General features: G+C 39.6%; 1 protein-coding gene across 16 annotated transcripts in view; it reads left to right on the top strand.

Annotated features, from left to right (window-relative positions):
• LOC133401187 (plectin-like) overlaps nucleotides 1-23,949 on the top strand; it is a 124,099-nt gene that overhangs the window by 73,922 nt on the left and 26,228 nt on the right. For 5 of the 16 annotated variants that reach the window (XM_061673856.1, XM_061673862.1, XM_061673849.1 and 2 more), the window contains 12 exons: nucleotides 6,144-6,205; nucleotides 11,035-11,049; nucleotides 11,620-11,709; nucleotides 15,087-15,164; nucleotides 15,273-15,377; nucleotides 16,394-16,560; nucleotides 17,069-17,184; nucleotides 18,610-18,713; nucleotides 20,242-20,361; nucleotides 22,183-22,278; nucleotides 22,366-22,493; nucleotides 23,822-23,915. In XM_061673856.1, the coding sequence (XP_061529840.1) occupies nucleotides 6,144-6,205; nucleotides 11,035-11,049; nucleotides 11,620-11,709; nucleotides 15,087-15,164; nucleotides 15,273-15,377; nucleotides 16,394-16,560; nucleotides 17,069-17,184; nucleotides 18,610-18,713; nucleotides 20,242-20,361; nucleotides 22,183-22,278; nucleotides 22,366-22,493; nucleotides 23,822-23,915 (1,175 nt within the window). Of the gene's footprint in view, nucleotides 1-3,674; nucleotides 4,160-6,143; nucleotides 6,206-11,034; nucleotides 11,050-11,619; nucleotides 11,710-15,086; nucleotides 15,165-15,272; nucleotides 15,378-16,393; nucleotides 16,561-17,068; nucleotides 17,185-18,609; nucleotides 18,714-20,241; nucleotides 20,362-22,182; nucleotides 22,279-22,365; nucleotides 22,494-23,821; nucleotides 23,916-23,949 lie in introns of those variants that run through there. The other 11 variants (XM_061673857.1, XM_061673863.1, XM_061673851.1 and 8 more) reach the window with 6 other exon arrangements.

Here is a 23,949-nt window from a genome sequence, read left to right on the forward strand (position 1 = left end):
AAAAGAATGTTCTTTGGATCAATTCCATTGAGGAGACCAGTATTGCTACTGTAGTCTATAGCGTGAAATGTTTGTTGACTTAATACAAGGACAAACTATAATAAAATGCATGTAAGTCATAAAATAGATTAATATTATAATTTGTGATGTAACGAAAACCCAAATTTCCCCAAGCTCTCACTGCTTGTATAAGACCATAGTGTTCCATCTGGTTTTAATGAAGCAATTTGAGGGAGTCGAGTAATATGCATTTTGAGACCTTAATGATACGTCTCCTTTGTGGGGGAAAGAACTCATGATGACGATGTTCCACAGATGCTGTAACTTTGTCGGCTGTTATTTGGGTCTCCTGAAAGTGTTTCCCATGAGTAGCTCTAGTTTTTACTGTATGCTTCACCTCGGCAGTGTCAGGTTATACAGTATATTGTTTCCTTTCATGCAGCCTCTATCGGTCCGATTTCCTGCCAATGTACCCAACCACTAAAGATGACCAGTGCTGGTCCAAGCCTAGATAAATGGAAGGCTTATGTCAGGAAGAGCATCCAGTGTAAAACCTGAGCCATTCAAACCCTGATGTGAGAAGCTGAAAGAGAAGAAATTCCACTGTCAAAGCAAAATGGAGCTCTGTAGTCAACGTATTTAATAGAATATCTTGACATTTTCAGCAGTGATGCTGCCATGTTTCACTTTTTCAATTAATTTCACTACTCAATCGTTGAGACTGAATAAACAACGCCTCTGCTAGATGCACCCAAGTAATTGACTAAATCTTGCCTCAGTTGCTTCAAAGACGCAATCAACAATTCTACACATTAGACCTAATTCTTAATAAACAATTAATCCGTTATTATGCCCATTCCTTGTAAATATACACTTTAGTAGGGAAAACAAATTATTAAAATGTTTGTAGTCATACACATTAGGGCTGCATGATATTTTTTTTGAGCATCGTCATCGCGATGTGTGCGCAATAGTCACATCGCAGGTTCTGCTACGATTTTGGTGTACTGTGATATACAGTGAAAAAAAAGTAATATTAAAAGTGACCAGTAGAGGGACTTGTTTGGACCCGCTCAAAAGATTAAAAGATTAAAAATGTATTACTAGGTAAATTATTACTTGTATCAGAATGCTTTAGTTAAAACACTGTACGATCACACTGATATATGACTACTATATATTTCTTTTGTTTTGCAATATAATTATATATATATATATATATATATATATATATATATATATATATATATATATATAATTATTTTTTAAAATATTGTCAGCCAGAGCTGCGATGAATGCAGTTACCAATGTCCTTTCACCAATGTTCCTGTCATACTGTGTTGCGTGTTTTTGTTTGCACATTAAGGAAAAAAGTCCTGTTTTTGTTTTAATTCCTCACGTTTTTCCTCATGTTTTTGAGATTGTAGGGTGAAAGCTGCAGCTGTCTACTAGCGTGGACTGAATGAGTGGCAACAATGGGGAAATGAAATGCCAGTAGTTTGAGGGTAATAGCAACATATTCAGGGGTGGGGGACTATGAACTACTTCGTTCTTAGGCCACTGAACTTCCATCCATCCATCCATCCATTTTCTGCACCGCTTATCCTCACTCGGGTTGAGGGCGTGCTGGAACCTTTCCCAGCTATCTTCGGGCGAGAGCCGTGGTACACTCTGAACTGGTCGCCAGCCAATCGCAGGGCACATATAAACAAACAACCATTCACACTCACATTCCCACCTAAGGGCAATTTAGAATCTTCAATCAACCTACCATGCATGTTTTTGGGATGTGGGAGGAAACCGGAGTCCCTGGATAAAACCAACGCAGGCACGGGGTGAACATGCAAACTCCACACAGGCGGGGCCTGGATTTGAACCACAGTCCTCAAAACTGTGAGGCAGATATGATAACCAGTCGTTCACTGTGCCGCACCAGTGAAATTAGTACAACATTTTGAATTATGAACTGAGCTACTGTAGTTCATTTTTGGAATGATGAATTGAACTTTGAAGTAGTTTGCATAGGAAATGAACTTTCCCAACACCCTGTGTTATTTCAGATCGCAATATATATCGCAGTTTAAAAAAAAATTAAACATTGCAATGTCATTTTTTGCCAATATCGCGCAGCACTCGTACATATTAGATATAAAATGGAAAGGTGTGTTCGCTTTGTAATGCGGGATAGCAACATGTGATCAGGCATGTAATCATCATGTTTCATGTTTATCCTATTCATTAAAACATGGTGTAACCGCATAAGCAATGTCAGACACAATGGTATATGCATCTTAAATTCCTTTTTAAAGTAAATCATGGTTACTTTCTTTTTTTGGCTCCAAATTGTCCATCCATACACCACTCCTAAATTCCTAAGCTTGTCTAGACATTCAATGGAACTACAAAGGTGTGTCTCTTGATCTTAAAAACGTGGCAAACTGAGCAAACACACCCACACCCATAGAGACTCTCTCACAGTGACACATACAACGCTTTCATGTTCGTACAGGTTGGGTTTAATACTTTGCACCATAGAACAATCGCTTTGGTTGCCTCAGAAGCTGATATCAGAAAAGGTGGGGAAATGTGATTTATATATAGTCATCTCATTGCTAAAAAAAAATAATAATAACAATAATAATCATAATAATAATAATGATAGGATTAAACAGCAGCCTTCCAGTTCAGCTACCATAACGATATAGATAACTGTTATATTAATAAAACAAATTAAAAATCATTAATCATAAGTCTTTGTTCCTTACAGCAGTAAAAAAAAATTATGTACTCTATGTATAAATAATATATGTACATTACATGTGAAAACAATCTATCTGCATTTTTTTTTCCATTATCACTGGTGTGCAACTACATCTCCAAGGCAAAGCCTTCTCGCTTACAAGAACGAATAAATACGAAGTTCACATGTGTTTGGATTAAATTCCACAACACAGGACATGTGTAATTACACTGAGTTGAATTGCTGTTTGCTTCTTAAAGCTGTTGACTGCAGCAAGTGAACCATATTCTTTAAAGAGAAAACGACCAGGGCAAATTAAATTTGATTAAGTGATGTGTGTGTGTGTGTGAGTGTTTGAGCCAGTGAATGACTTACTGTGTTCTTTCTTGGTAGAGCCGTGTTAAAGCACTGTTCAGTTCAATATAAAATGTTTAGCTTACCCAAATAGCTCCATTATTACTTTGTCACCAAGTGGTGGAATTTTTTCTTTCTCAGCCCGCGAACACCATCTTGTAGCATCTATATGTAATGTATATGTGATTACATCTATCTATCTATCTATCTATCTATCTATCTATCTATCTATCTATCTATCTATCTATCTATCTATCTATCTATCTATCTATCTATCTATCTATCTATCTCTCTCTCTCTCTCTCTCTCTCTCTCTCGCTCTCTCTCTCTCTCTCTCTCTCTCTATATATATATATATATATAATGTATATGTAATTACAAGCTCTCCTTAAGGTGGAGTCAAGTGTTCACAGATTTTCATTAATCGGGCAAGGCTTGGTCCCTATCCCCTGAAAATAGTGGGGCTTATCTGTTTATATATACTTTCTTATACTTTATGACTCAGCTAGAGGGTGTGTGTGTGAGTTTGTGCAATGGGACAATTGAGTGATAGTACACGCTAGTTACCATACCTCTCCTGCCTCACTCCTCTTCTGGTTTAGGGTGTGTTTAGAGCCCTACCCACAACGTTTTCCACTAAATACACACTCGGAACGACACATAGGAAGACAGGCTTGGATTTTATAGCCCACAGGCACCATTTACTATGAAAGGGACTGGGTGAGCAGGAGAAAAGGGAAAAGAAAAACACACAAGGAGAATAAAGAAGGGAGTGGAGAGGTTCAGAGGCAACAGAGGAGAAATTGGTAGTTTTTCAAAATAGTGAGCAGACCAACCACAGGACTGCTGAGACAAACCAAAGGACAGATAGAGCCAACACCAAGATCATTTTGGGGAACAATCGCCAATGGTATTTTGCCATTAGAAGTATTATTTTGTGAAAGACTATGGCCTCTTCACAGCAGAAGTACCGGAATTTTTCATCTGACAGCATGGGCAGAGAGAGGGTGCCCTCAGAGGAAATCTATTACCCGGGGATGTTGAGGGCTATGGACACCAGGAAAGGTACCAGTATGGGGACATTATTTGGAAAGAAACAACAAATTAAAATACATGAATAAAAATCACCGAGTTGATGACAAGTAGTACTATTTTGAAAGAACTATTTTATGTTATAAAGGGTACTCCCCTGACCTTACTTTGTACTGGTTAATGTTTAAGTTTATTCGGATCCCCATTAGTCTTCACCAAGGTGAATTATATTCTTCCTGGGGCTAGTCATATGTCGTTGTATAGCATCCATCCAGTTTTCTTCGTGGACAATATGATTCATGCAGGTTGTAGTTCAATGAGACCATGCTCCAAGAAGAAGAATCACCTTTTATTGTCATGAACATGCATGCATGCACACGAAATTTGTTCTCTTCATTTAACCCATCGCAGTGAACACATACACATGTTAGTGGAACAGACTGGAGCAGGGGGCAGCTGAAGCACCCGGGGAGCATTTCGGGGTATCAGTGTCTTGGTCAAGGACACCACAGCCGTGAGTCCGGGAAATGTTGGCAGATGGTCCAGTCGGGGTCTTGAACCTAGGTCCCCCCATGGTGGCAGGCGATGATCTTAACCATTGGGCCACGGCTGCAAAGTGCATGATATGCCAGTGGGTTATTTAAGAGATAAATGCGTGCCTCATACCATGCAGTCGTGAAATAGATTGTACAGGCATTGCTACTGACTTTTCTCTTGTGTCACACTTAGCACTGATACAAGTCTGAAATATTAGCGGCGAGACTTTTTTGGGTTTTGGGTCTGAGAACGTGTTTGTCTGGTGACACTGGAGTTCGCCCCTATCAACAAGCATAACCTGCATTTATGAAGTCCGCATACAGCTGTGGAAACATGGTGAGGTAACATGGTGTGGGTAGAATACATTGACCACATGGGCCAAGGAGTAACTCGTGTCGAAAGCAGTTTTAAGGAAACATGCCAGTCAGTATTGTTCTTCTGTAGCACAAATCCAGTTGGCAGACTGCCCTGCTGACAGACAGAAAGCGATCACTGTAGTTGATTCAAGTCAATGTCCAAAAACGTTTTGTCCAAGGAGAGTAATTCAATTACTGACCAAGTTCCATCGCGTTCCATAATATATTGGTAGAATTATTGTCAGGAAAGTAATGTCGCGTTCTACTGTGGAACGATTGTATTTCTGCCCTTTGCTTTCCCATCGCTGGGTGTGTCACTATGCTGTATCACTCTCTTTAAACTGATAAGATAAATTCCTTTGTATTGATGTCCATAGGTCACACTGGTAAATTTGCTGTGTTGAGTCAATACTTAGGGGTAGAGGAGTCACAAGTTGCATTGGATATAAGAAATTCATCAATCTGTTCCTACTCCAAGGTTTAAGCTCCACTCTGACAGTCGAGCTAGTGAGCAACATCCTTTGTAGCCTTAAAAGTATAAAGCAGACAAAATAATGAGTGTTGGTGTAACACACCTTGTGTTTTTTTCCCCTGTTCTCCCAAAGAGACATTACAGTTAATGGGTACATTCAGGTATTGTAGTTGCATTAATGGGTGTGTAACCTGGCTGGGTCTTGCTGTGTCTTGTTGGATAATTGCTCTCTCTACTAGGTACTGTGTGCCTTGCCTTGTCATAGACAGACGGTGTGTTAACAATCGAATCAGTATAGACAGATTGAGACATTTCTTTGCAGATACAAACTCTTTGAGACAATGGGGTGAATCTGCCATCAATACATGTATGCTGATTCAGTCTGACTGAAATGCAGTCATGTCTCGTGTTTTCCACCTATTGACAAATTGTGTTTGTCCTGAAATGAAAGCACCTAGCAAATTAGTAACCAAACCGTAACACAAATGAATTGCATTACCTCCACTAATGTTCTGTATGTATTTAAGTCAACTGTAAGTTTTCAAGGAACACCGTATGCCTTATTTCCATCTTGCAGCTCTGCAGCAAGTTTACATTAATGGACTGGTCATGACACATTCTGATGTTTGGTTGTGGTGTCTGTATTTTGCAGATGAACGAGATCGAGTACAGAAAAAGACCTTCACAAAATGGGTGAACAAGCATTTGATCAAGGTAATGTCCATTCTTCAAACTGTCTTGTGATAATCACTACATACAGAAAACATACAATCGTCCCCAAAATGTACTTAAACTGATCCTCATTAGGAACGTTGTTGGTAGTGTTGGTATTATTTTGTCTTGTGACCACCATGGTAGGTAACAAAATAATAAAATAATGTTGTAATAATGTTAGTTCATTGGTCTGATTTCCTGTCAACTACAGGATGCAATGCTCAGTGTTAAATGCGTGTTGAAACCCAGATGTGGTGAAATTTATTAATTCACCCTAAAGCATTAAAAAACATGAACTGCAATCACAGCAAATAGCTAGGTGTGTTTCATTTATGTTGGCAAGAATTGAATGATCAAATTAATATCTAGGAATGGGGTGGGGGGAGCATACAAATATATGGCCAGAACATATGTACGGCTATTAATAACAATTAAATAATACAAATAACTTAAAAGGTTTGTTTTCCCAAAGAATGTGACAAAAAACTGTGAAAAAGCATAAAAATTGTTTTTAAAGTATTAAATATTAGTTATTATTATCATTATTATTGTTATTATTAGTAATTCATTAATTATGACATTTTACCCAGTTCTGATAAAAGTGCTTTTCAGGAAAAGTTAATTCATTTGGGGTCACCATTATAGTTACCATCCCTTATTTGATGAAAATACATTAATTGTGTCATTTTCATAATTATAGTCATCTACAGTTGGTATGATTGATTATTATAGATTACATATACATCTGATTTTGACATGTTGATGAGGACACTTCAACTAAGATCTAGTTATTATTATTATGTATATTTTATTGGCGGCACGATGAAAGACTGGTTAGCACATCTGCCTCACAGTTCTCAGGACCTGGATTCAAATCCCGGACCCGCCTGTGTGGAGTTTGCATGTTCTCCCCGTGCCTGCGTGGGTTTTCTCCGGGTCCTCCGGTTTCCTCCCACATCCCAAAAACATGCATGGTAGGTCAATTGAAGACTCTAAATTGCCCGTAGGTGTAAATGTGAATGTGAATGGTTGTTTGTTTTTATGTGCCCTGCAATTGGTTGGCGACCAATTCAGGGTGTACCCCGCCTCTCGCCCGAAGATAGCTGGGATAGGCTCCAGCACACCTGCGACCCTAATGAGGATAAGCGGTACGTAAAATGAATGAATGAATATTATTTTATTATTATTGTTGGTATTTTATTATTTCCGAGAATATAATGTGTCCCTCTTAGGTACATTAAACATCTCTGCCCACACACTATTTATACACACTAGCTGGTTAGTTGTTTCTCTTCTTTGTTCACATCACTAACGTTCCAAATAGAACAGTAGAGAGGCTTGCCAGAAGCCTAGTCAGTCATCAGCTGAGAAACTGTGTAAACCATTCTTCCATTGTCACCTTACCGTCTTTTTATTCACAAATTGAGCCCTGAAAGCTGCCTAATGCATGGCTAATTCGTTGGTGTAAACAGTCCTCTTTTTCTTTCTCTTGAGTGAGATATTGACTTCAATAACACAAACCCCTCCCTCATAGCAGTGAACATGTCCATCTTCGTGTTTCGTCTTTCTAAACACGACAATTGGCAATATATTTGTAGCCTTGTGACATTAAGTACTGCATTGGTATGTGTATACTTTCTTCAATGTGGCCATTCTTCAGGACAGTGTTTTCCTCTCCACATGAGTGCAGCACTAACATATTGTGCCACCACATGTACTTACTAGCTTGTTCTTGTTTCACTTACTGTATGTGTTTACTGCAAAGTCGGGAGTGTGACTCATTGACGTGGATTATTTTAGTTCCCTTTGAGAAGTCAAATTCTGGTGTCGGCCCAACGCTCATGGTTGTTGAGGCCAACAGTAGTAGCACATATGCGGTGCAAGGTTTGGGTTGCTACCTTCAGTCCGGCCCATCTTGAACTGAAAGAGACACATTGAAGCACGGAAATTTCCTCAAAGCTACACGTATAAACGTCATTATTGTGTTAAATGTACCTAGTTTATGTTAACTCAGCCATCACCTGTTTTGTCTGGTGTTGTTCAGGCATCTAGTTTAGCCTTCCCAAATTGCAGTTAAGACAAAGTAGGAAATGCACCTTAAGACAAGTCAGTATTAAGTAGTTACTCGTTCTACAATCATCTTTTCTCTCTATGAGTAATCATCGTAAATCAACTTAATTAATTGGGTAAAATAGGACAACGTGGTTGAGAGCATGTTAATTAAAAAACAGTAGTATTAATGTCTTACAAAGTGTTACATTTGGAAATACAATTATTTATTAACTTTGTTTTGCCTGCCAATGGTTTCATTGTCTGATATAGTTGCAAGAATTACAAACACTTGTGATAAGATCTATGGAGATACAGTTATTTATTTTCAGACTACCATTGGGGTCGGGCATCGAGAATCAAGAACTGATTGGAACCGGGACTAACAAGCCGGTTCTCCTGGAATTGTTCACATTAAAAAATTTCGGTTCCCAGTTTCGATGCCTCCAGCCCGCCGACCCCGAAGAAGTAGCGAAATCCAATGAAGAACCGGTGACAACCAACGAAGAAGAACGCGCACGAAGCCGTGCTTGTGCCCAGACGGTACGGTGGATGAGTACGGTGGATCACTGCCTCTCGGTTCTGAGGACCCGAGTTCAAATCCGGCCTCGGTGGTGTGGAGTTTGCATGTTCTCCCCGTGCTGCGTGGGTTTTCTCCGGGTACTCTGGTTTCCTCCCGCATCCCAAAAACATGCATGGTAGGTTAATTGAAGACTCTAAATTGTCCATAGATGTGAATGGTTGTTTTTCTACATGTGCCCTGCCCTGAGTCAGCTGAGATAGGGTCCAGCACGCCCGCAACCCTAGTGAAGACAAGCGGTACTGAAGATGAATAAATGAATGAATAAAATGAATATTAAGTCAATTGGGTTAGTTGCACGCACATTGTCTTTTATTTCATAGGTTTGATATTGATACCGGTTATAAAGAACGCTGAGTCAAATGTTAATTTTAGTTCATGCTGCAGGCTGCTAAGAAAATTGATGTTCATAATTTGGACACACTTTATTTAAACCATGCAAACTTTTTTTGAGGCGGCACGGTGACCGACTGGTTAGAGCGTCAGCCTCACAGTTCTGAGGACCCAGGTTCAATCCCCAGCTCAGCCTGTGTGGAGTTTGCATGTTCTCCCCGTGCCTGCGTGGGTTTTCTCCGGGCACTCCGGTTTCCTCCCACATCCCAAAAACATGCGTTAATTGGAGACTCTAAAATTGCCCGTAGGTGTGACTGTGAGTGCGAATGGTTGTTTGTTTGTATGTGCCCTGCGATTGGCTGGCAACCAGTTCAGGTTGTACCCCGCCTCCTGCCTGATGACAGCTGGGATAGGCTCCAGCACGCCCGCAACCCTAATGAGGAGAAGCGGCTCAGAAAATGGATGGATGGATGGACTTTTTTGACCCAGCCCCCTCAAAGAATCGGAATCAAGAATCGTTTGGAACCGGAATCGAAATGAAGAACCGGAATCGAGACTGGAATCGCTCAAATTCAGACGATGCCCAACCCTAACTACTATTCCCAATGCATCTCATTAACAAAATCAAAAGTGACTGAATATATATTTTTATACAACTTGTAATACGTACACTACTTTGTTAATTAGAGTCATAAGGAGTGAAGACAGCAGTACACATTTACAGTGAACATAAAACCAAAAAGTAAATTTCAATCAGGTTAAGAGACCATTAGCAGCATGGTATGGATTTAATTTAGTCAAACATGGAAAAGTACATTGAATCACCTCCTATGAATGAGAAGGGCTCACATTTGGGTGGGAATGTGTTATGGAATGTTGCGCAAAAGTTAATCTGACAAAGTGATTGATCGTGATAGTTTAATGGTGGGTTTGACGGGGACACACTATAGTTTGGGTGTGGTCAGGACGGCTTGTAAAGGGACACAGCAGAGGTTTCCTTGCTCAGTCAATGAGTTGTCGAAGGTAATGTTTACTTAATGTCAAGGGCGTATTAAGTACTTGATGACAGAGAAGTTAGTGACAAGTTTGAGGGCCAGTCAGTCATCTTTTGTGAATGATTTTACTCTCAAAGCAAAACAGTTATAGTTGGCTTTTAGGGTAATTTGTCCTGCAACACTCATTACAGCCGATCGTGTTGAACCCACATACGATTATGTACTCTATTCATTACTATTCAGTACTCTATTCATTACTATGTTATTAAAAGTTGCTGATATGCAAGGAAAGTGAAACAGTCACAGCTGTGAACAGGACTCGACAATAACTATCATATTTATCCCTTAAACTAGCATATTTGTCCCTTAAAATGAACATAATGGATTTACAACTTTGAGAGTACATGTTACTTTGAGAATTAATGGCAAGTCAATAAAACTGAACAATGCATTATTAGGACTAAGATATTGTCGCATAATATAACAAACACTGTATTATCCAAGTCTTCAGGGAAACATTTAAAATGTGTTAACAGTGAACCCTGGTGGCCATTTTGTGGCTTAATCTGCATGCAAGTCTATGTATGCTCAGGGTGGTTTCAATTCTTGCCAACATGAATCGGCCGCTGTTCTAACTTGTACAGGCAATTTAGCTACATTCCATTTAGGGGCGGAGGTTTAGTATTATTTATTCTTTGCTAATTAACATGTCTCTCTTTTTTCCTTCTGTTATCATACATACGACCACAATCATCATTTTACACATCATACTGCACCTTGCAATTGCATTTTTTTTCATTTTTTTTTTTCTGGCACTAACCTGTTTCCATTCCTTTTGCATATTACTCATCCATTTTACTCTCTCCATTTAGCCCTGGAGAGCAGAGGTAGGTACCAGCATGTTCTAGTTTACCGCTTCCAAACATGTGTGGACTGGAAGGATGGCTAACACAGTACTTGCATTGTGACAGCCCCCACATTGACCGTGTGTGCACTTTTTTCACATGAAATTAAATTTTCACATTGCTCACCTTCCGACTTGTCTGAACACTTGAAAACTGCACCTCCATCACTTACTCAATAAATGCAATTTTTCCACCACAAAAGTTCATTGCCATTGTTTGAATCTGCATTTTCGTGACTGAATTTATTTTAGTTTTGGCCAATCTGGTTTAACTCTCAGATTTCTCACTTTTTCATTTCACATTTTTAGAAGGGCTCTGACTTAAATTGCTTACGGTAATACATTCCTGACTTATGTATAATTGTACTGGTGCAGAAGACAGAGCTACAGGGAGATTTTTTTTTTCAATTCTTCTTATCCAACAAACTCATCAGTGCTGAACTCAAACGCTATTTGCAATTAGATTAAATTAGATAGTATACAATCCTCCTTAAGATATATTTGTAACTGTCGTCATACCATATCTCATACATTTTGTCTTTTCTTCTGGCAGGCCCAGCGTCATGTCTCAGATCTGTATGAGGATCTGCGAGATGGACATAACCTGATTTCATTGCTGGAGGTCCTCTCTGGAGAAACATTGGTCAGTATAACTGGGTGTCTGAGACCAATGTGTTGAAATTTGATTTGAAGCACCAAATAGGTCCAACACCCACAGTGCATCTTTGACCCTCATTTTGTTAGGTCAGTTTGTTTGTCAGTTAGTTAGTTAGTGTTAACTTACTCCTAATACATGTATATTTAGTCATTTATGTAGTGCACAACAAGGCTGCAATTACTGTATACTAATGGAGCAGTGATTCCCAACCAGTGTGCCGTGGCACATTAGTGTGCCATGAGCGATCTTCAGGTGTACTGCTCAAAAAATTATTCATTTACAAGAAATAATGTATCTTTGTTCCTCTATTTACGTCAGTGAGGCATACTGACAGACAGAACAAATAAATGCTCTTCTATTAGATGGCAGGAGGTACATACAGTAATTACTCTGTATCTACTTTTTGTGACATTTTTGTTTGTTGGTGTGCCGTGAGATTTTCCAATTGTAAAATATGTGGCTTCGCTCCATGAAGGTTGGAAATCACTGTAATAGAGGTAGTGTTGATTCAGTAGCAACTACTTTGTAGCCTTAAGAGGAAACACGTTCTTTGCTATGGGAGAGCTCCTCTGTGGAAACTTATTCTGCTCAATACAGAACTGCTATTTAAACTGAAGTTCATTATTTTCTTCCATTTAAAATATAAAATGGTGTTTAAAACAAACACTGGATCATTTAATTGGTCATTAAAACATGTCCACCCATTGTTGATCGAGGAATGTAGTCAAATGCCCTTCTCCGCTAATATTAGACTGTTTTGAAGTCAGTAATAAAAAGACAATATGATCTTGAACTTGAACTTTAGCTTGTGTTTATGACCGCCTGTTGGATCCAGAGCTCTGCTTCTGTTTTCCCTCTTCTCTGTGACCTCTTGTTTGCCACCCTTTAACCTTCCTATGTGTGAACTGATCATTGCCATCTGGCTCTCTTTGCATTGCTCCTCTTGGAGCTAGCTGAGGGAGGGAAACGTGTTCAGGAGAGTTCAATTGGTGAGTGGGTTTATAAACCGGCTTGTCACCAATCATTTGCCTGTGCCTTTCAGAGATTTGGTTGTAGAAAAAAACTCATCTTTTTGTGTTTTAATATACTTTTTCCATCAATAGACGTGTTTTATCAATTCAGCTGCTTTTTGTTTCATTATATTTGGGCATTTTTGAGATACATTCAAAATTACATAGCAGGAAGATATACAATGCTGTGCCAACATCATAGGTCACCTTTAAATTAGTTTTATATACTGTATACAGTGGGTACGGAAAGTATTCAGCCCCCCTTCAATTTTTCACTCTTTTTTTATGTTGTAGCCATTTGCTAAAATCACTTAAGTTCATTTTTTCCTCAATGTACACACAGCACCCCATATTGACAGAAAAAAAACGGAATTGTTGAAATGTTTGCAGATTTATTAAAAAAGAAAACTCAAATACCACACAGCCATAAGTATTTAGAATCTGCTCAGTATTTACTTGAAGCACCCTTTTGAGGTAAGACAGCCGTGAGGCTTTTTGGGAATGATGGTTTTTCACACCTGGATTTTGGTATCCTCTGCCATTCCTCCATGCAGATCTCCTCCAATTCTGTCAGGTTGGATGGTGAACGTTGGTGGATAGCCATTTTCAGGTCTCTCCAGAGATGCTCAATTGGGTTTAAGTCAGGGCTCTGGCTGGGCCATTCAAAAACAGTCACGGAATTGTTCTTAAGCCATCCATCCATCCATCCATTTTCTGAGCCGCTTATCCTCACTAGGGTCGCGGGCGTGCTGGAGCCTATCCCAGCTGTCATCGGGCAGGAGGCGGGGTACACCCTGAACTGGTTGGTTCTTAAGCCACTCATTCGTTATTTTAGCTGTGTGCTTAGCGTCATTGTCTTCTTGGAAGGTTTACCTTCGGCCCAGTCTGAGGTTCTGAGCACTCTGGAGAAGGTTTTTGTCGAGGATATCCCTGTACTTGGCCGCATTAATTTTTCCTTCGATTGCAACCAGTCGTCCTCTCCCTGTAGCTGCAAAACACCCCCACAGCATGATGCTGCCACCACCATACTTCACTGTTGGGACTGTATTGGACAGGTGATGAGCAGTGCCTGGTTTTCTCCACACATGCCACTTAGAATTAAGGCCAACAATTTCTATCTTGGTCTCATCAGACCAGAGAATCGTATTTCTCACCATCTTGAAGTCTTTTTAGACTAGTTTTTTTTTTAAGCAAACTCCATGCGGGCTTTCATGTGTCTTGCACCGAGGAGAGGCTTCTGTCGGGCCACTTACCCATAAAGGCCCGACTAGTGGAGGGCTGCAGTGGTGGTTGACTTTCTAGAACTTTCTCCCATCTCCTGACTGCATCTCTGGAGCTCAGCCACTGTGATCTTTGGGTTCTTCTTTACCTATCTCACCAAGGCTCTTCTCCCCCAATTGCTCATCAGTTTGGCCGGACGGCCAGCTCTTGGAAGGGTTCTGATGGTCCCAAAGGTCTTCCATTTCAGGATTATGGAGGCCACTGTGCTCTTAGGAACCTTAAGTGCAGCAGACATTTTTTTGTAACCTTGGCCAGATCTGTGCCTTGCCACAATTCTGTCTCTGAGCTCTTCAGGCAATTCCTTTGACCTCATGATTCTCATTTGCTCTGACATGCACTTTGAGCTGTAAGGTCTTATATAGACAGGGGGGTGGCTTTCCTAATTAAGTCCAATCAGTATAATCAAACACAGGTGGACTCCAATGAAGGTGTAGACCATCTCAAGGATGATCAGAAGAAATGGACAGCAGCCGAGTTAAATATATGAGTGTCACAGCAAAGGGTCTGAATACTTATGGTTGTGTGATATTTCATCCATCCATCCATCTTCCGTTCCGCATATCCTCACCTGGGTCACGGGCGTGCTGGAGCCTATCCCAGCTATCTTCAGGCGAGAGGTGGGGTACACCCGAACTGGACGTCAGCTAATCGCAGGGCACATATAAACAAACAACCATTCACACTCACATTCACACCTAAGGGCAATGTAGAATCTTCAATCAACCTACCATGCATGTTTTTGTGACGTGGGATGAAAAGCCACGCAGGCACGGGGAGAGCATGTAAACTCGACCCAGCCGAGGCCGGATTTGAACCCGGGTCCTCAGACCACACACACATTTATATGCGCCGTAATTGATTGAATTCTTGCCCGTGAAAATTACTGCTGTGAAAAGTTCATTAAAAGAGCCAAAATTTGCCACAGAACTGTGCTTATTGTTGGTTCAGCATTGTTTTATTATTCTTTTTTCAAACGATTCTAGTAGTATCCACCTTTCGTTTAAGTTCTTCCCTTTATCTAAGTCATGCTTTTAGATAAGATGCTTAAATTGTATTCTTTGTTCTCTTCAGCCCAGAGAGAAAGGCCGTATGAGATTCCACAAACTGCAGAATGTACAAATAGCACTGGACTTCCTCAAGCACCGTCAGGTAAAATATATCAAATTTAATCAAATGTAAAAATTAAAATCATTTGCCACATAATGGTATTTTCTGATCAAAGTACTACAATTTGTCTATTTTTTTCTTTGTCTCTAGGTCAAGCTTGTTAACATCAGAAACGATGACATTGCAGACGGGAACCCCAAGCTGACACTTGGGTTAATATGGACTATCATCCTCCACTTCCAGGTCTCATCCACTGTCAGTGTTGTATTTTATCATTTTATCGCTCCATCCCTCCATCTCTGGGATCTACACCTGTCAACTCTTTGGAACCAATCACAATGGACTGCACCATGCCAAACTGCTCTCAGAGAATATACTGTATTTCCATATTCAATTCTTACCACAATCTGAGAAGTCAACATAACATACTAACACAGCGTGAGAGCTTGTGTGAGTATGAGTCACTGTGCCTGACTCTCAAAGGATAGGCTCTCTTAAGACCACATCCCATATATACAGGCCTCTTCCTGTTCTGTCTGCCAAAAGCAAAAGCTGAAATCCCTGTAGGTACCAGAATAAAAGTTGCAGCAAATATTTTTGGCTTAAGAGTAAAATTTTCTTCAAATTGACAGGATAAGAGATGACCAATATTAAATGATGTAAAAGAACCACTGTCTTTCTGACATAGTTAAGTTAGAGAACTTATCAAGCTTACTTATCATTATAATCAAGAAAATATAGTCGCCTTCACAATTTCCTATTTTTTGTAAAACTCTAGATTGAAAAATTCATGGATAACGAACAACAATTATATATTTCCATTAAAAAATATAATTATGGTTAAAGAGCGTCTGCATACTCTTGTATTAACTTTTCCAGAAAAGTAAAATTATGATTTTGGTCCATACCATTGCATTAATTTAGGGCAGCTGTGGCATAAACGTTATATCGGATGGAGGTCTAATGAATTGGCATGCTGCATTCTCAAGATTAACAATGATTACCATTTTTAGACCTGATAGGCAACCGATTCCATTCTGTAGTAGTTTTTTACAGAAAGAACTCCAACCCACTTAATAGTTAATCATTTTCTGCTTCTCATTATAGTTAAATTGCAACTCAATCATTTTTACCCTGGGTTTAACTATATGATTCTGTTCAACCTTTGGGTTTCCACTCATGATTAATTTTGTTTTTCCACATTTCCGCCAATTGTTTCAACTGTTCATTTTTTCAGTGTGTAATTACACAATTCGTATGTATCGTTACAGATCTCAGATATTCAGGTCAACGGCCAGTCTGAAGATATGACCGCCAAGGAGAAGCTCCTGCTCTGGTCTCAGAGGATGACGGATGGCTACCAAGGCCTCCGGTGTGACAACTTCAGTACCAGCTGGAGGGATGGAAAACTCTTCAACGCCGTCATACATAAACACTAGTAAGTCAGCTCACTTTATTACTGTCAATACTTTAAGGTTGAAGCTTGTTATGACAACTCATCATCCATTAATTTTTTTATTTAAAATTACTGGAACAGGTGTGACACACTTTAAAAAAAATATTGTTTGCAGAATGCTGCTCCGTATTGTGCCCTTGGGTGCTGACAAAATGTGTTATATTATCTAAATATATTTAGACATGAGAACTCCAATACTTTTAGGTGTTTTGCCACAGTTTCAAGCAAAAAAAAAAAAAAAAAAAAAAAAGTTTGAACAGACACCTCATATTTGGCTCTTTAACAAATACTAGCCATGCTTTGAAATACACAAAATGTATTGATTAATTATAAAATGTAATTTCTGTCTTATTCCTGTTATTAAGTTGGTTTCATTGGTGTCGTGTTTCATTTTATATGTATGTATATATATATACACACACACACACATTTCACCCCTGAGGATGATCATTGCTTATTTTCAATGGTTAACTCCCCTGTGTTCCCCTAGTCCCAGGCTAATTGACATGGGCCAAGTGTATCACCAAACTAACCTGCAAAACCTAGAACAGGCCTTCAACGTAGCTGAGAAAGACCTGGGTGTGACACGTCTTCTGGACCCTGAAGGTACGAATGCCTTCAAAATTTTGAAAAGTTTAAATTTATAAACTCACACAAAGTCAGAAATTATTTTTGTGTGTAGTACCAGAAACTACGTGGTGCAAATTTGTAGTCGTAGACCTTTTCAGGAAATAGTGGTTCAACGGATCATCCGTGATCGGTAAGGCTCACTCTCCACAGTTCGGGACGCACGTGGTCCGCCGCTTGGTCTAAGGGTACGTGCGTGCAGTGTTGAGTCACCTCCAAACGTCTCTGGTCATACCCCAGAAAGCAAGAAAAGATCCCACAGCCCACAACTAGTTAGCATTAGCTAATATAAGCTAATGTCTACATTTGCAGATACACTCTTGCATAATAACACGACTTACCCGTGACTAATTCATATTGTTATTTTAAAAGCTAAAATCTCGCCGCATTAGCAAAGAGGTGGCGTGCACATGAACAGAGAAGTGTGGATGTGACTCCACACTGCACGCATACTCGTCTCGATTGGTTGATATCAGGTGGAAAAAAAAAAAAAAAAAAAAGTTTTGCGCGTTCACATGAAGGCAGCATGTTTAATCCACACCAACTAATCAAGCACAGTGATAGACAGTAGTCATGGCTAGCTTAGAGGAGGAGCAGAGAAACATTAAAACCCCTGTCATGGAGGTCGCATTTAAGACGAAGGCTGCCCAACAACTGCTTATCATAGTTTATCATTTAAGTAGTACTTTGCTGCACAATCCAACTGGGCAATGGGCTAAGGCAATTAGTAAAGCGATTGTGGTGTTTATCACTGAAGAAATGAGGCCATACGCCACTGTACAAAACACGTTATGAAATCCTCTTGAATCCGACAATGAGCAGGAAAAGGAAAAACAAAAAAAGTGGAATTATCCAGGGTATCGTCTGTTGCGCTCACCACAGACAGGTGGACTTCCAGGGCAACGGAAAGCTATTACTATGACTGCACATTACGTCACAATGGAGTGACTGAGTTGAAAATAGAGAGACCCAATACTAATATCACAGTCACCACAGATAATGCACAATTATAAGATCAGGTATGCTTTGCTTTCTTAAATGTCTTCTTTTTCAATGATTTGGAGAAAGGCTACTGTTTAATTTACTATCAATGTTGAGGGTGTACCCCGCCTCCCGACCAGAGTCAGCTGGGATAGGCTCCAGCACGCCCGCGACCCTTGTGAGGATAAGCGGTACGGAAAATGGATGGATTGAAAGTGTACACAATGTAAATAATTATATTAAATACAGTGGGAAAACGTTCACAGTAACACACATTTTCTGTTTAGTTTTTGCCACAGTCCACTCCACAAACACGGAGTACTAGTTACAAAGCATTATTGTTTTGCTTTCCTAGCAAATTGTGTTATTGCATCACATGTACAATATAGAATCTCTTATTATACACTTTTACCTTTTTTTCAGATGTTGATGTTGCACACCCCGATGAGAAATCCATCATAACGTATGTGTCTTCTTTGTATGATGTCATGCCTCGGGCTGCTGCACATGACAGCATGAGAGCTAATGTGAGTAAAACATTGAACATAAATCTGAGTTGATGCAAATCTGGCCACAGAGTCAGTATAAGTCACACAATGTAATATATTTTTGCAAGATACTGTCATTTGAATTTAAGTAGTTTCAGCATATTACTCTCAACATCTAATTGTGTTACGCTACTTATGCGCTACTTTTGAGTTACTGTAGTGAAGTCACACAGCACAATCCCAGCAGAATGCTTTTGTAGAATCCAAAATGTGGACATCCTGAGAGAAAACAGCCATGTTCGAGATTGTAACCAGTATAATATTATCGAAATGTTAATAGAAATGCTTTTTTATACCGTGTTACAGCAAAATGTGATATTTTGGCCTGCATTTACTAAAGATTTGAGCGTGCAAAAATAGATGCGAACTTGAGTGCGCTTACAGAGAGCTGGGGAAGCTGATCTATTAACTGGGCTCAACCAGAATTGTGGCAGCCAAATGTGCTAAATTCCTGCGTGGTTCATGTTGCATGTTGTGGAGTATATGCGGGTAGATTAATCTAGCACACGCAATGTGATTTATCAGACCTCAGACGAATTTCGCTGTCTTATTTAGCTTTTTTTATACCGATGCCCCAGTCCGATCATGTGATCGGTTATCACATAAAACTAGCTGCTTGTCTGAAGCGCTACTTATATCACCATCAAAAGAGGGGGAAAAAATTAATGTTGTGCCGATGTAGTTTGCGTGGAAGGTTTCATTTCTTAGCCCTTGTCTCTCATATCCACTATTGAGTTTTACAGTCTTTTTTTACACCTGTTACCAACAGCATGCGCAATCTGTTGGTGCAAGTAAACATGCAATTTAGCTCCTGATATTTGGAATCTGACTAAAAGTTTACAATGTTATTAAGTCACACAACACGCAACACACCCGCCAACAACACGTGCAATCTGTTAGAGCGAATGTGCAATTGAGCCCCCGCTATTTGGAATCTTGGTAAATCTCAGGATCTTGGTGAAATATTCCCAACACTGCACACTGCATTGATATGTTTGAAGGTGCAATACTAACATGCTCAATGTTAGCTCTATTTTGAGCAAATTAAATTAGAACTGAATAGGCTTGTGAAATTAGTGTTAAAAGAGAAATTAAGGTTTTGTGAAGTCATGAATTGGAAGAAGTTAACTCAGAAACGGGAAGATTATTTCTTTATTTAATATCCATGATTTTGTCTAAAAAGCAACCACAATAGGAAGAAAGATCCTTTGCTAACTGATCATTAATGTGTTTGAAAGCACAGGACGATTCATATTGTATAATCTTACAATACAAGAACATACCCACCTCTATTTCCCTTCCATTACTCTCCCCCTCTCTCATTGACCCCATCCCAATTTCTCCCTCTGCACAATACCTGGATTGTTGGTGGTGCCTAATTGAGTTTACTGTGGCGTGTGAGTGATGGAAAATGGAGACGCAGGAGAAAAAAAGGTCCCGTGTTGTTGTCTGCTGTTGTTGTTGAACTGAACTGTTGTTGCTATCTGTTTTGCTGTCCTGGCTTCAGGAGTTGGAGCTGCGCTGGCGGGAGTACTACGAGCTCGTAACGCTTCTGCTCCAGTGGATCCGCCATCATGTCATGGTCTTTGAGGAGAGAAGATTCCCAGCTACTTATGAGGAGATAGAGGTGAGACCATTTCCAAATGACACACTTACATTTTATGCCATCTGTGAATGTGTCTTTGTTGTGGGTGAGTTTGCACTTGAGACTAAGACTAATAACAGTTTTCTTTAGTTTTGTGTTAAGTTAAAGCTATCGTATGCAACCTTTGGCGCCATCCTCAGCTCGAATTCTGCATTACAACAAAGAAAACAGCGCCGTCGCTTCAATATGATGTAGGCAATGCATGTTATGCCCCTTATATGTGATTCTACAACATTTTGACTATGTTTTGAAGGACATGCGTCATTTTCATTCCGTCATTTCCGTTCCCTCATTTGCAGTGTGCCACCAAGGTGGCCAGCGGGGGAAATGAATAGGGGATTCAGTAAATATAAAAAGTAAGATACTGAAAAACACAGCAAGATGTTAGAGGAGCTGAATGACTTCATCAGCACTGTGTCATCTCCTCTAGTAGTGGCTTGGATGAAAATTACTTTTTTTTTTGTTTTTTTGTTTTTTAAAACATAAAAAAAGTTGTTGACTACAGCTTTAATAAAACCTAAAAACAAAAAGGAACATCCTCACAGTATGCCTGTTTTCCTAATATCTCTGGTGGCAAACCATTGTTTTGAGTTAGCGCAAACCTACTTTTTCAGGTATATTCAAGAGACAATACTCAGCAGTAATAGATACTTTTGAGCTGTAAAATTAAATTGCTGTTCTAGCTTAAAACCATTAACATTTGGACTCAGACTCACGTTCTAAATCCCCATTCGTTATTCACATTGACAGTAACGAATGATGAGGGAATCACAATGGAATCGTTACTTCTTGTAGTATTCTGAAATAAAGATGTCAGTCCAACAAATGAAAAATCCAATTTGATTATTTGAAAACTATCTATAGCCCAAGTCACTGATGCTGTAGTGGTAGACTCGCCTGACTTTGGTGCAGGCAGCGTGGGTTCAGTTCCCACTCAGTGACGGTGTGAATGTGAGTGCGAATGGTTGTCCGTGTCTATATGTGCCCTGCAACTGACTGCCGACCAGTTCAGGGTGTAGTCCGCCTGTCGCCCGAAGTCAGCTGGGATAGGCTCCAGCATCCTGCGACCCTAACCAGGATAAGCGGTGTTGAAAATGGATGGATGGATATCTATAGTCCCCTGGTTGTTCCCTGGTCATTTGTCCCATTTTAACTGGTGCGTTTTAGCAACCGTTTTTTCCACTGAAAGAAGCTGTTGCCAAAATGCGTGTTTTTAGTTTAAAATGGCTTACTTTAACCATGATCCCTCGCCTTAACATGGGCGAGGTCTGTTTTGCGCCGATCTCAGTGCCGTAAAAGGTGTAAATGTACGCTGGCTAGCTGAGAACATGTTTTTACGAGCCAGCTAGTTAGCTGCTAATTAGCAGTAGCTAGCGGGTTTTTGTCAATCATCTGCCATGATGTATTGAAGGATCATAACTTTATCCAATTTATCTGCCGCGGTCGCAGTCTCCCATGAACATCCATGCAGCTCCTCGGGCATGGCCATCGGATGCCTTGCGCCGCGGAGATTATCATCTCGGGGGAGGTCACGTGATTGGCAACACTAACATTCATTTGTAGCTCTACTCAATATTATAATAATATTTAACCAAATGGTCCAATACTATAACTGACTATCTATTAGGAACAAAGCAGGATTTGTATTGTGGTGTAATTATTTATTTTAAGTTAGTTGTTAACAGGGTTAGTTGTGTTTATATTCTATGAAATTGTTAAGCATTTGAAGAGGGAGCAATAAAATGAAAAAAAAAACATTCCATATAGTTTGTCTCCTTAATGTTTTTTTTTTTCTTCCTCCAGCTTCTTTGGCGCCAGTTCATGAAGTTCAAGGAGACAGAACTGCCTCCTAAAGAATCTGATAAGAACCACTCCAAACACATCTACCAAACCTTTGAGGCAAGTTACCCTTCATCCGTATTATTTTTTTGTATTTGCTTGTATCCTGATGTACTTGAATAATAACTGTTCTGTGCTTGCTCGCAGAGTGCAGTGCATGCTGGTCAGGTGAAGGTCCCTCCCGGCTACCATCCTATTGATGTGGAGAAAGAATGGGGTCGACTCCATGTGTCCATTTTGGAGAGAGAACGACTGCTGAGGACGGAGTTTGAGAGGTTAGCTGACAGATATTTAATAACATAAAACCTATTTTGATCAAAACAAATTTACTGTAACTCTCAATCAAGTGACAAAATAACAACATAGCAATGTACAAATAAATATCTAGCGTAGCCACTACAAATTAAAGATGAATTAAAACAACAATGTGCACATAGTTTCACAAGTACATATAAAGTATAGACCACAGACCCTCACCAAGTCAGACCTGTTAACAAAAAGTGAGAGGGGAAAAATGGGCCATGCCATCTTTGTGTTTGTTTGTTCTTTCATGTGTTCGCAGTCCACTTCCTGGACCATGAAGAATAACTTATAATGACAGCATTTTTGAGGCGGGAGTAATGAGGCCATGGTGACTCACAGAAACATACATGCAAAAATAAGACAAAATCATTCCTATACCAAAAGTGCCAAAAATGTACAGCTAGAAATATATAGTTAGTGGACTTTCTGGTTCATGGAGACTTGACTGATGAGAAGATGGTAACGATGGTTCCCATTGTGGCGTAAAACTAAAAGTAAATAAACTTGTTTCCATGTGAGTTTAGCCAGATTTGTACCAAAATTTAATGAATCAATTATTATAATATATTATCCATCCATCTATCCATTTTCTGAGCCGCTTCTCCTCACTAGGGTCGCGGGCGTGCTAGAGCCTATCCCAGCTATCATCGGGCAGGAGGCGGGGTACACCCTGAACTGGTTGCCAGCCAATCGCAGTATAATATATTATTATAATATAATGACATTTATGTAGTTTTTGCTTACTTCTAATTAACAAATCGACCAATACCGCTCACCTCCATGGTTATTCACAGGTAATAAAATAAGAGAAACTTGCCCAAGGACTAGACAATACCAATCTTTACCAAAGTCCAATGCGAGATAACATATTTGTGCTTTTCTTCTTAAATCGACACTAAAGCTTGACACAGATTTTGTATGTATTTTGACAAACATGGCGTCATGCCTGAGAAATGGCATGGTTTGTATCACAAGACTGTCCAGTCATCTTGTCAGTCTAATAGTCTTATTTACGGTTCTGAGAATTGGACAGTCAGGAAACTTGACAAACATTGTTGTCAGTCGCACTCTCTTCTGCTACACTGCAGACTTTTTTGTTATGTTTTGCTGAAATCCACCGCGGAAAAGTTGAGATAATGGCATTTGTTAGTGAACTGTCTAAACTGGAGTACTTGTTGTAGCACAGATTCTTGTAAGTATGGTGATGCTTTATTGTACTTTACACTACAAATTGCAATACAGCTTGGAGGGCTTTTTAAATATCTTGTTCTGTCTTTTGTTTTTATTTTTTTTTATACAGACTTGAGAGGCTTCAGAGGATTTTAAGCAAAGTCCAGATGGAGTCAGGAAGATATGATGAGCACCTAAACCACCTTGAGACCTTGCTCCAGACGGTGAGTCCCAAGACTAAACAGATTTATGCTATAG

The sequence above is a fragment of the Phycodurus eques genome, chromosome 4 (assembly GCF_024500275.1).
Source record: "Phycodurus eques isolate BA_2022a chromosome 4, UOR_Pequ_1.1, whole genome shotgun sequence".
NCBI classification, from domain to species: domain Eukaryota; kingdom Metazoa; phylum Chordata; class Actinopteri; order Syngnathiformes; family Syngnathidae; genus Phycodurus; species Phycodurus eques.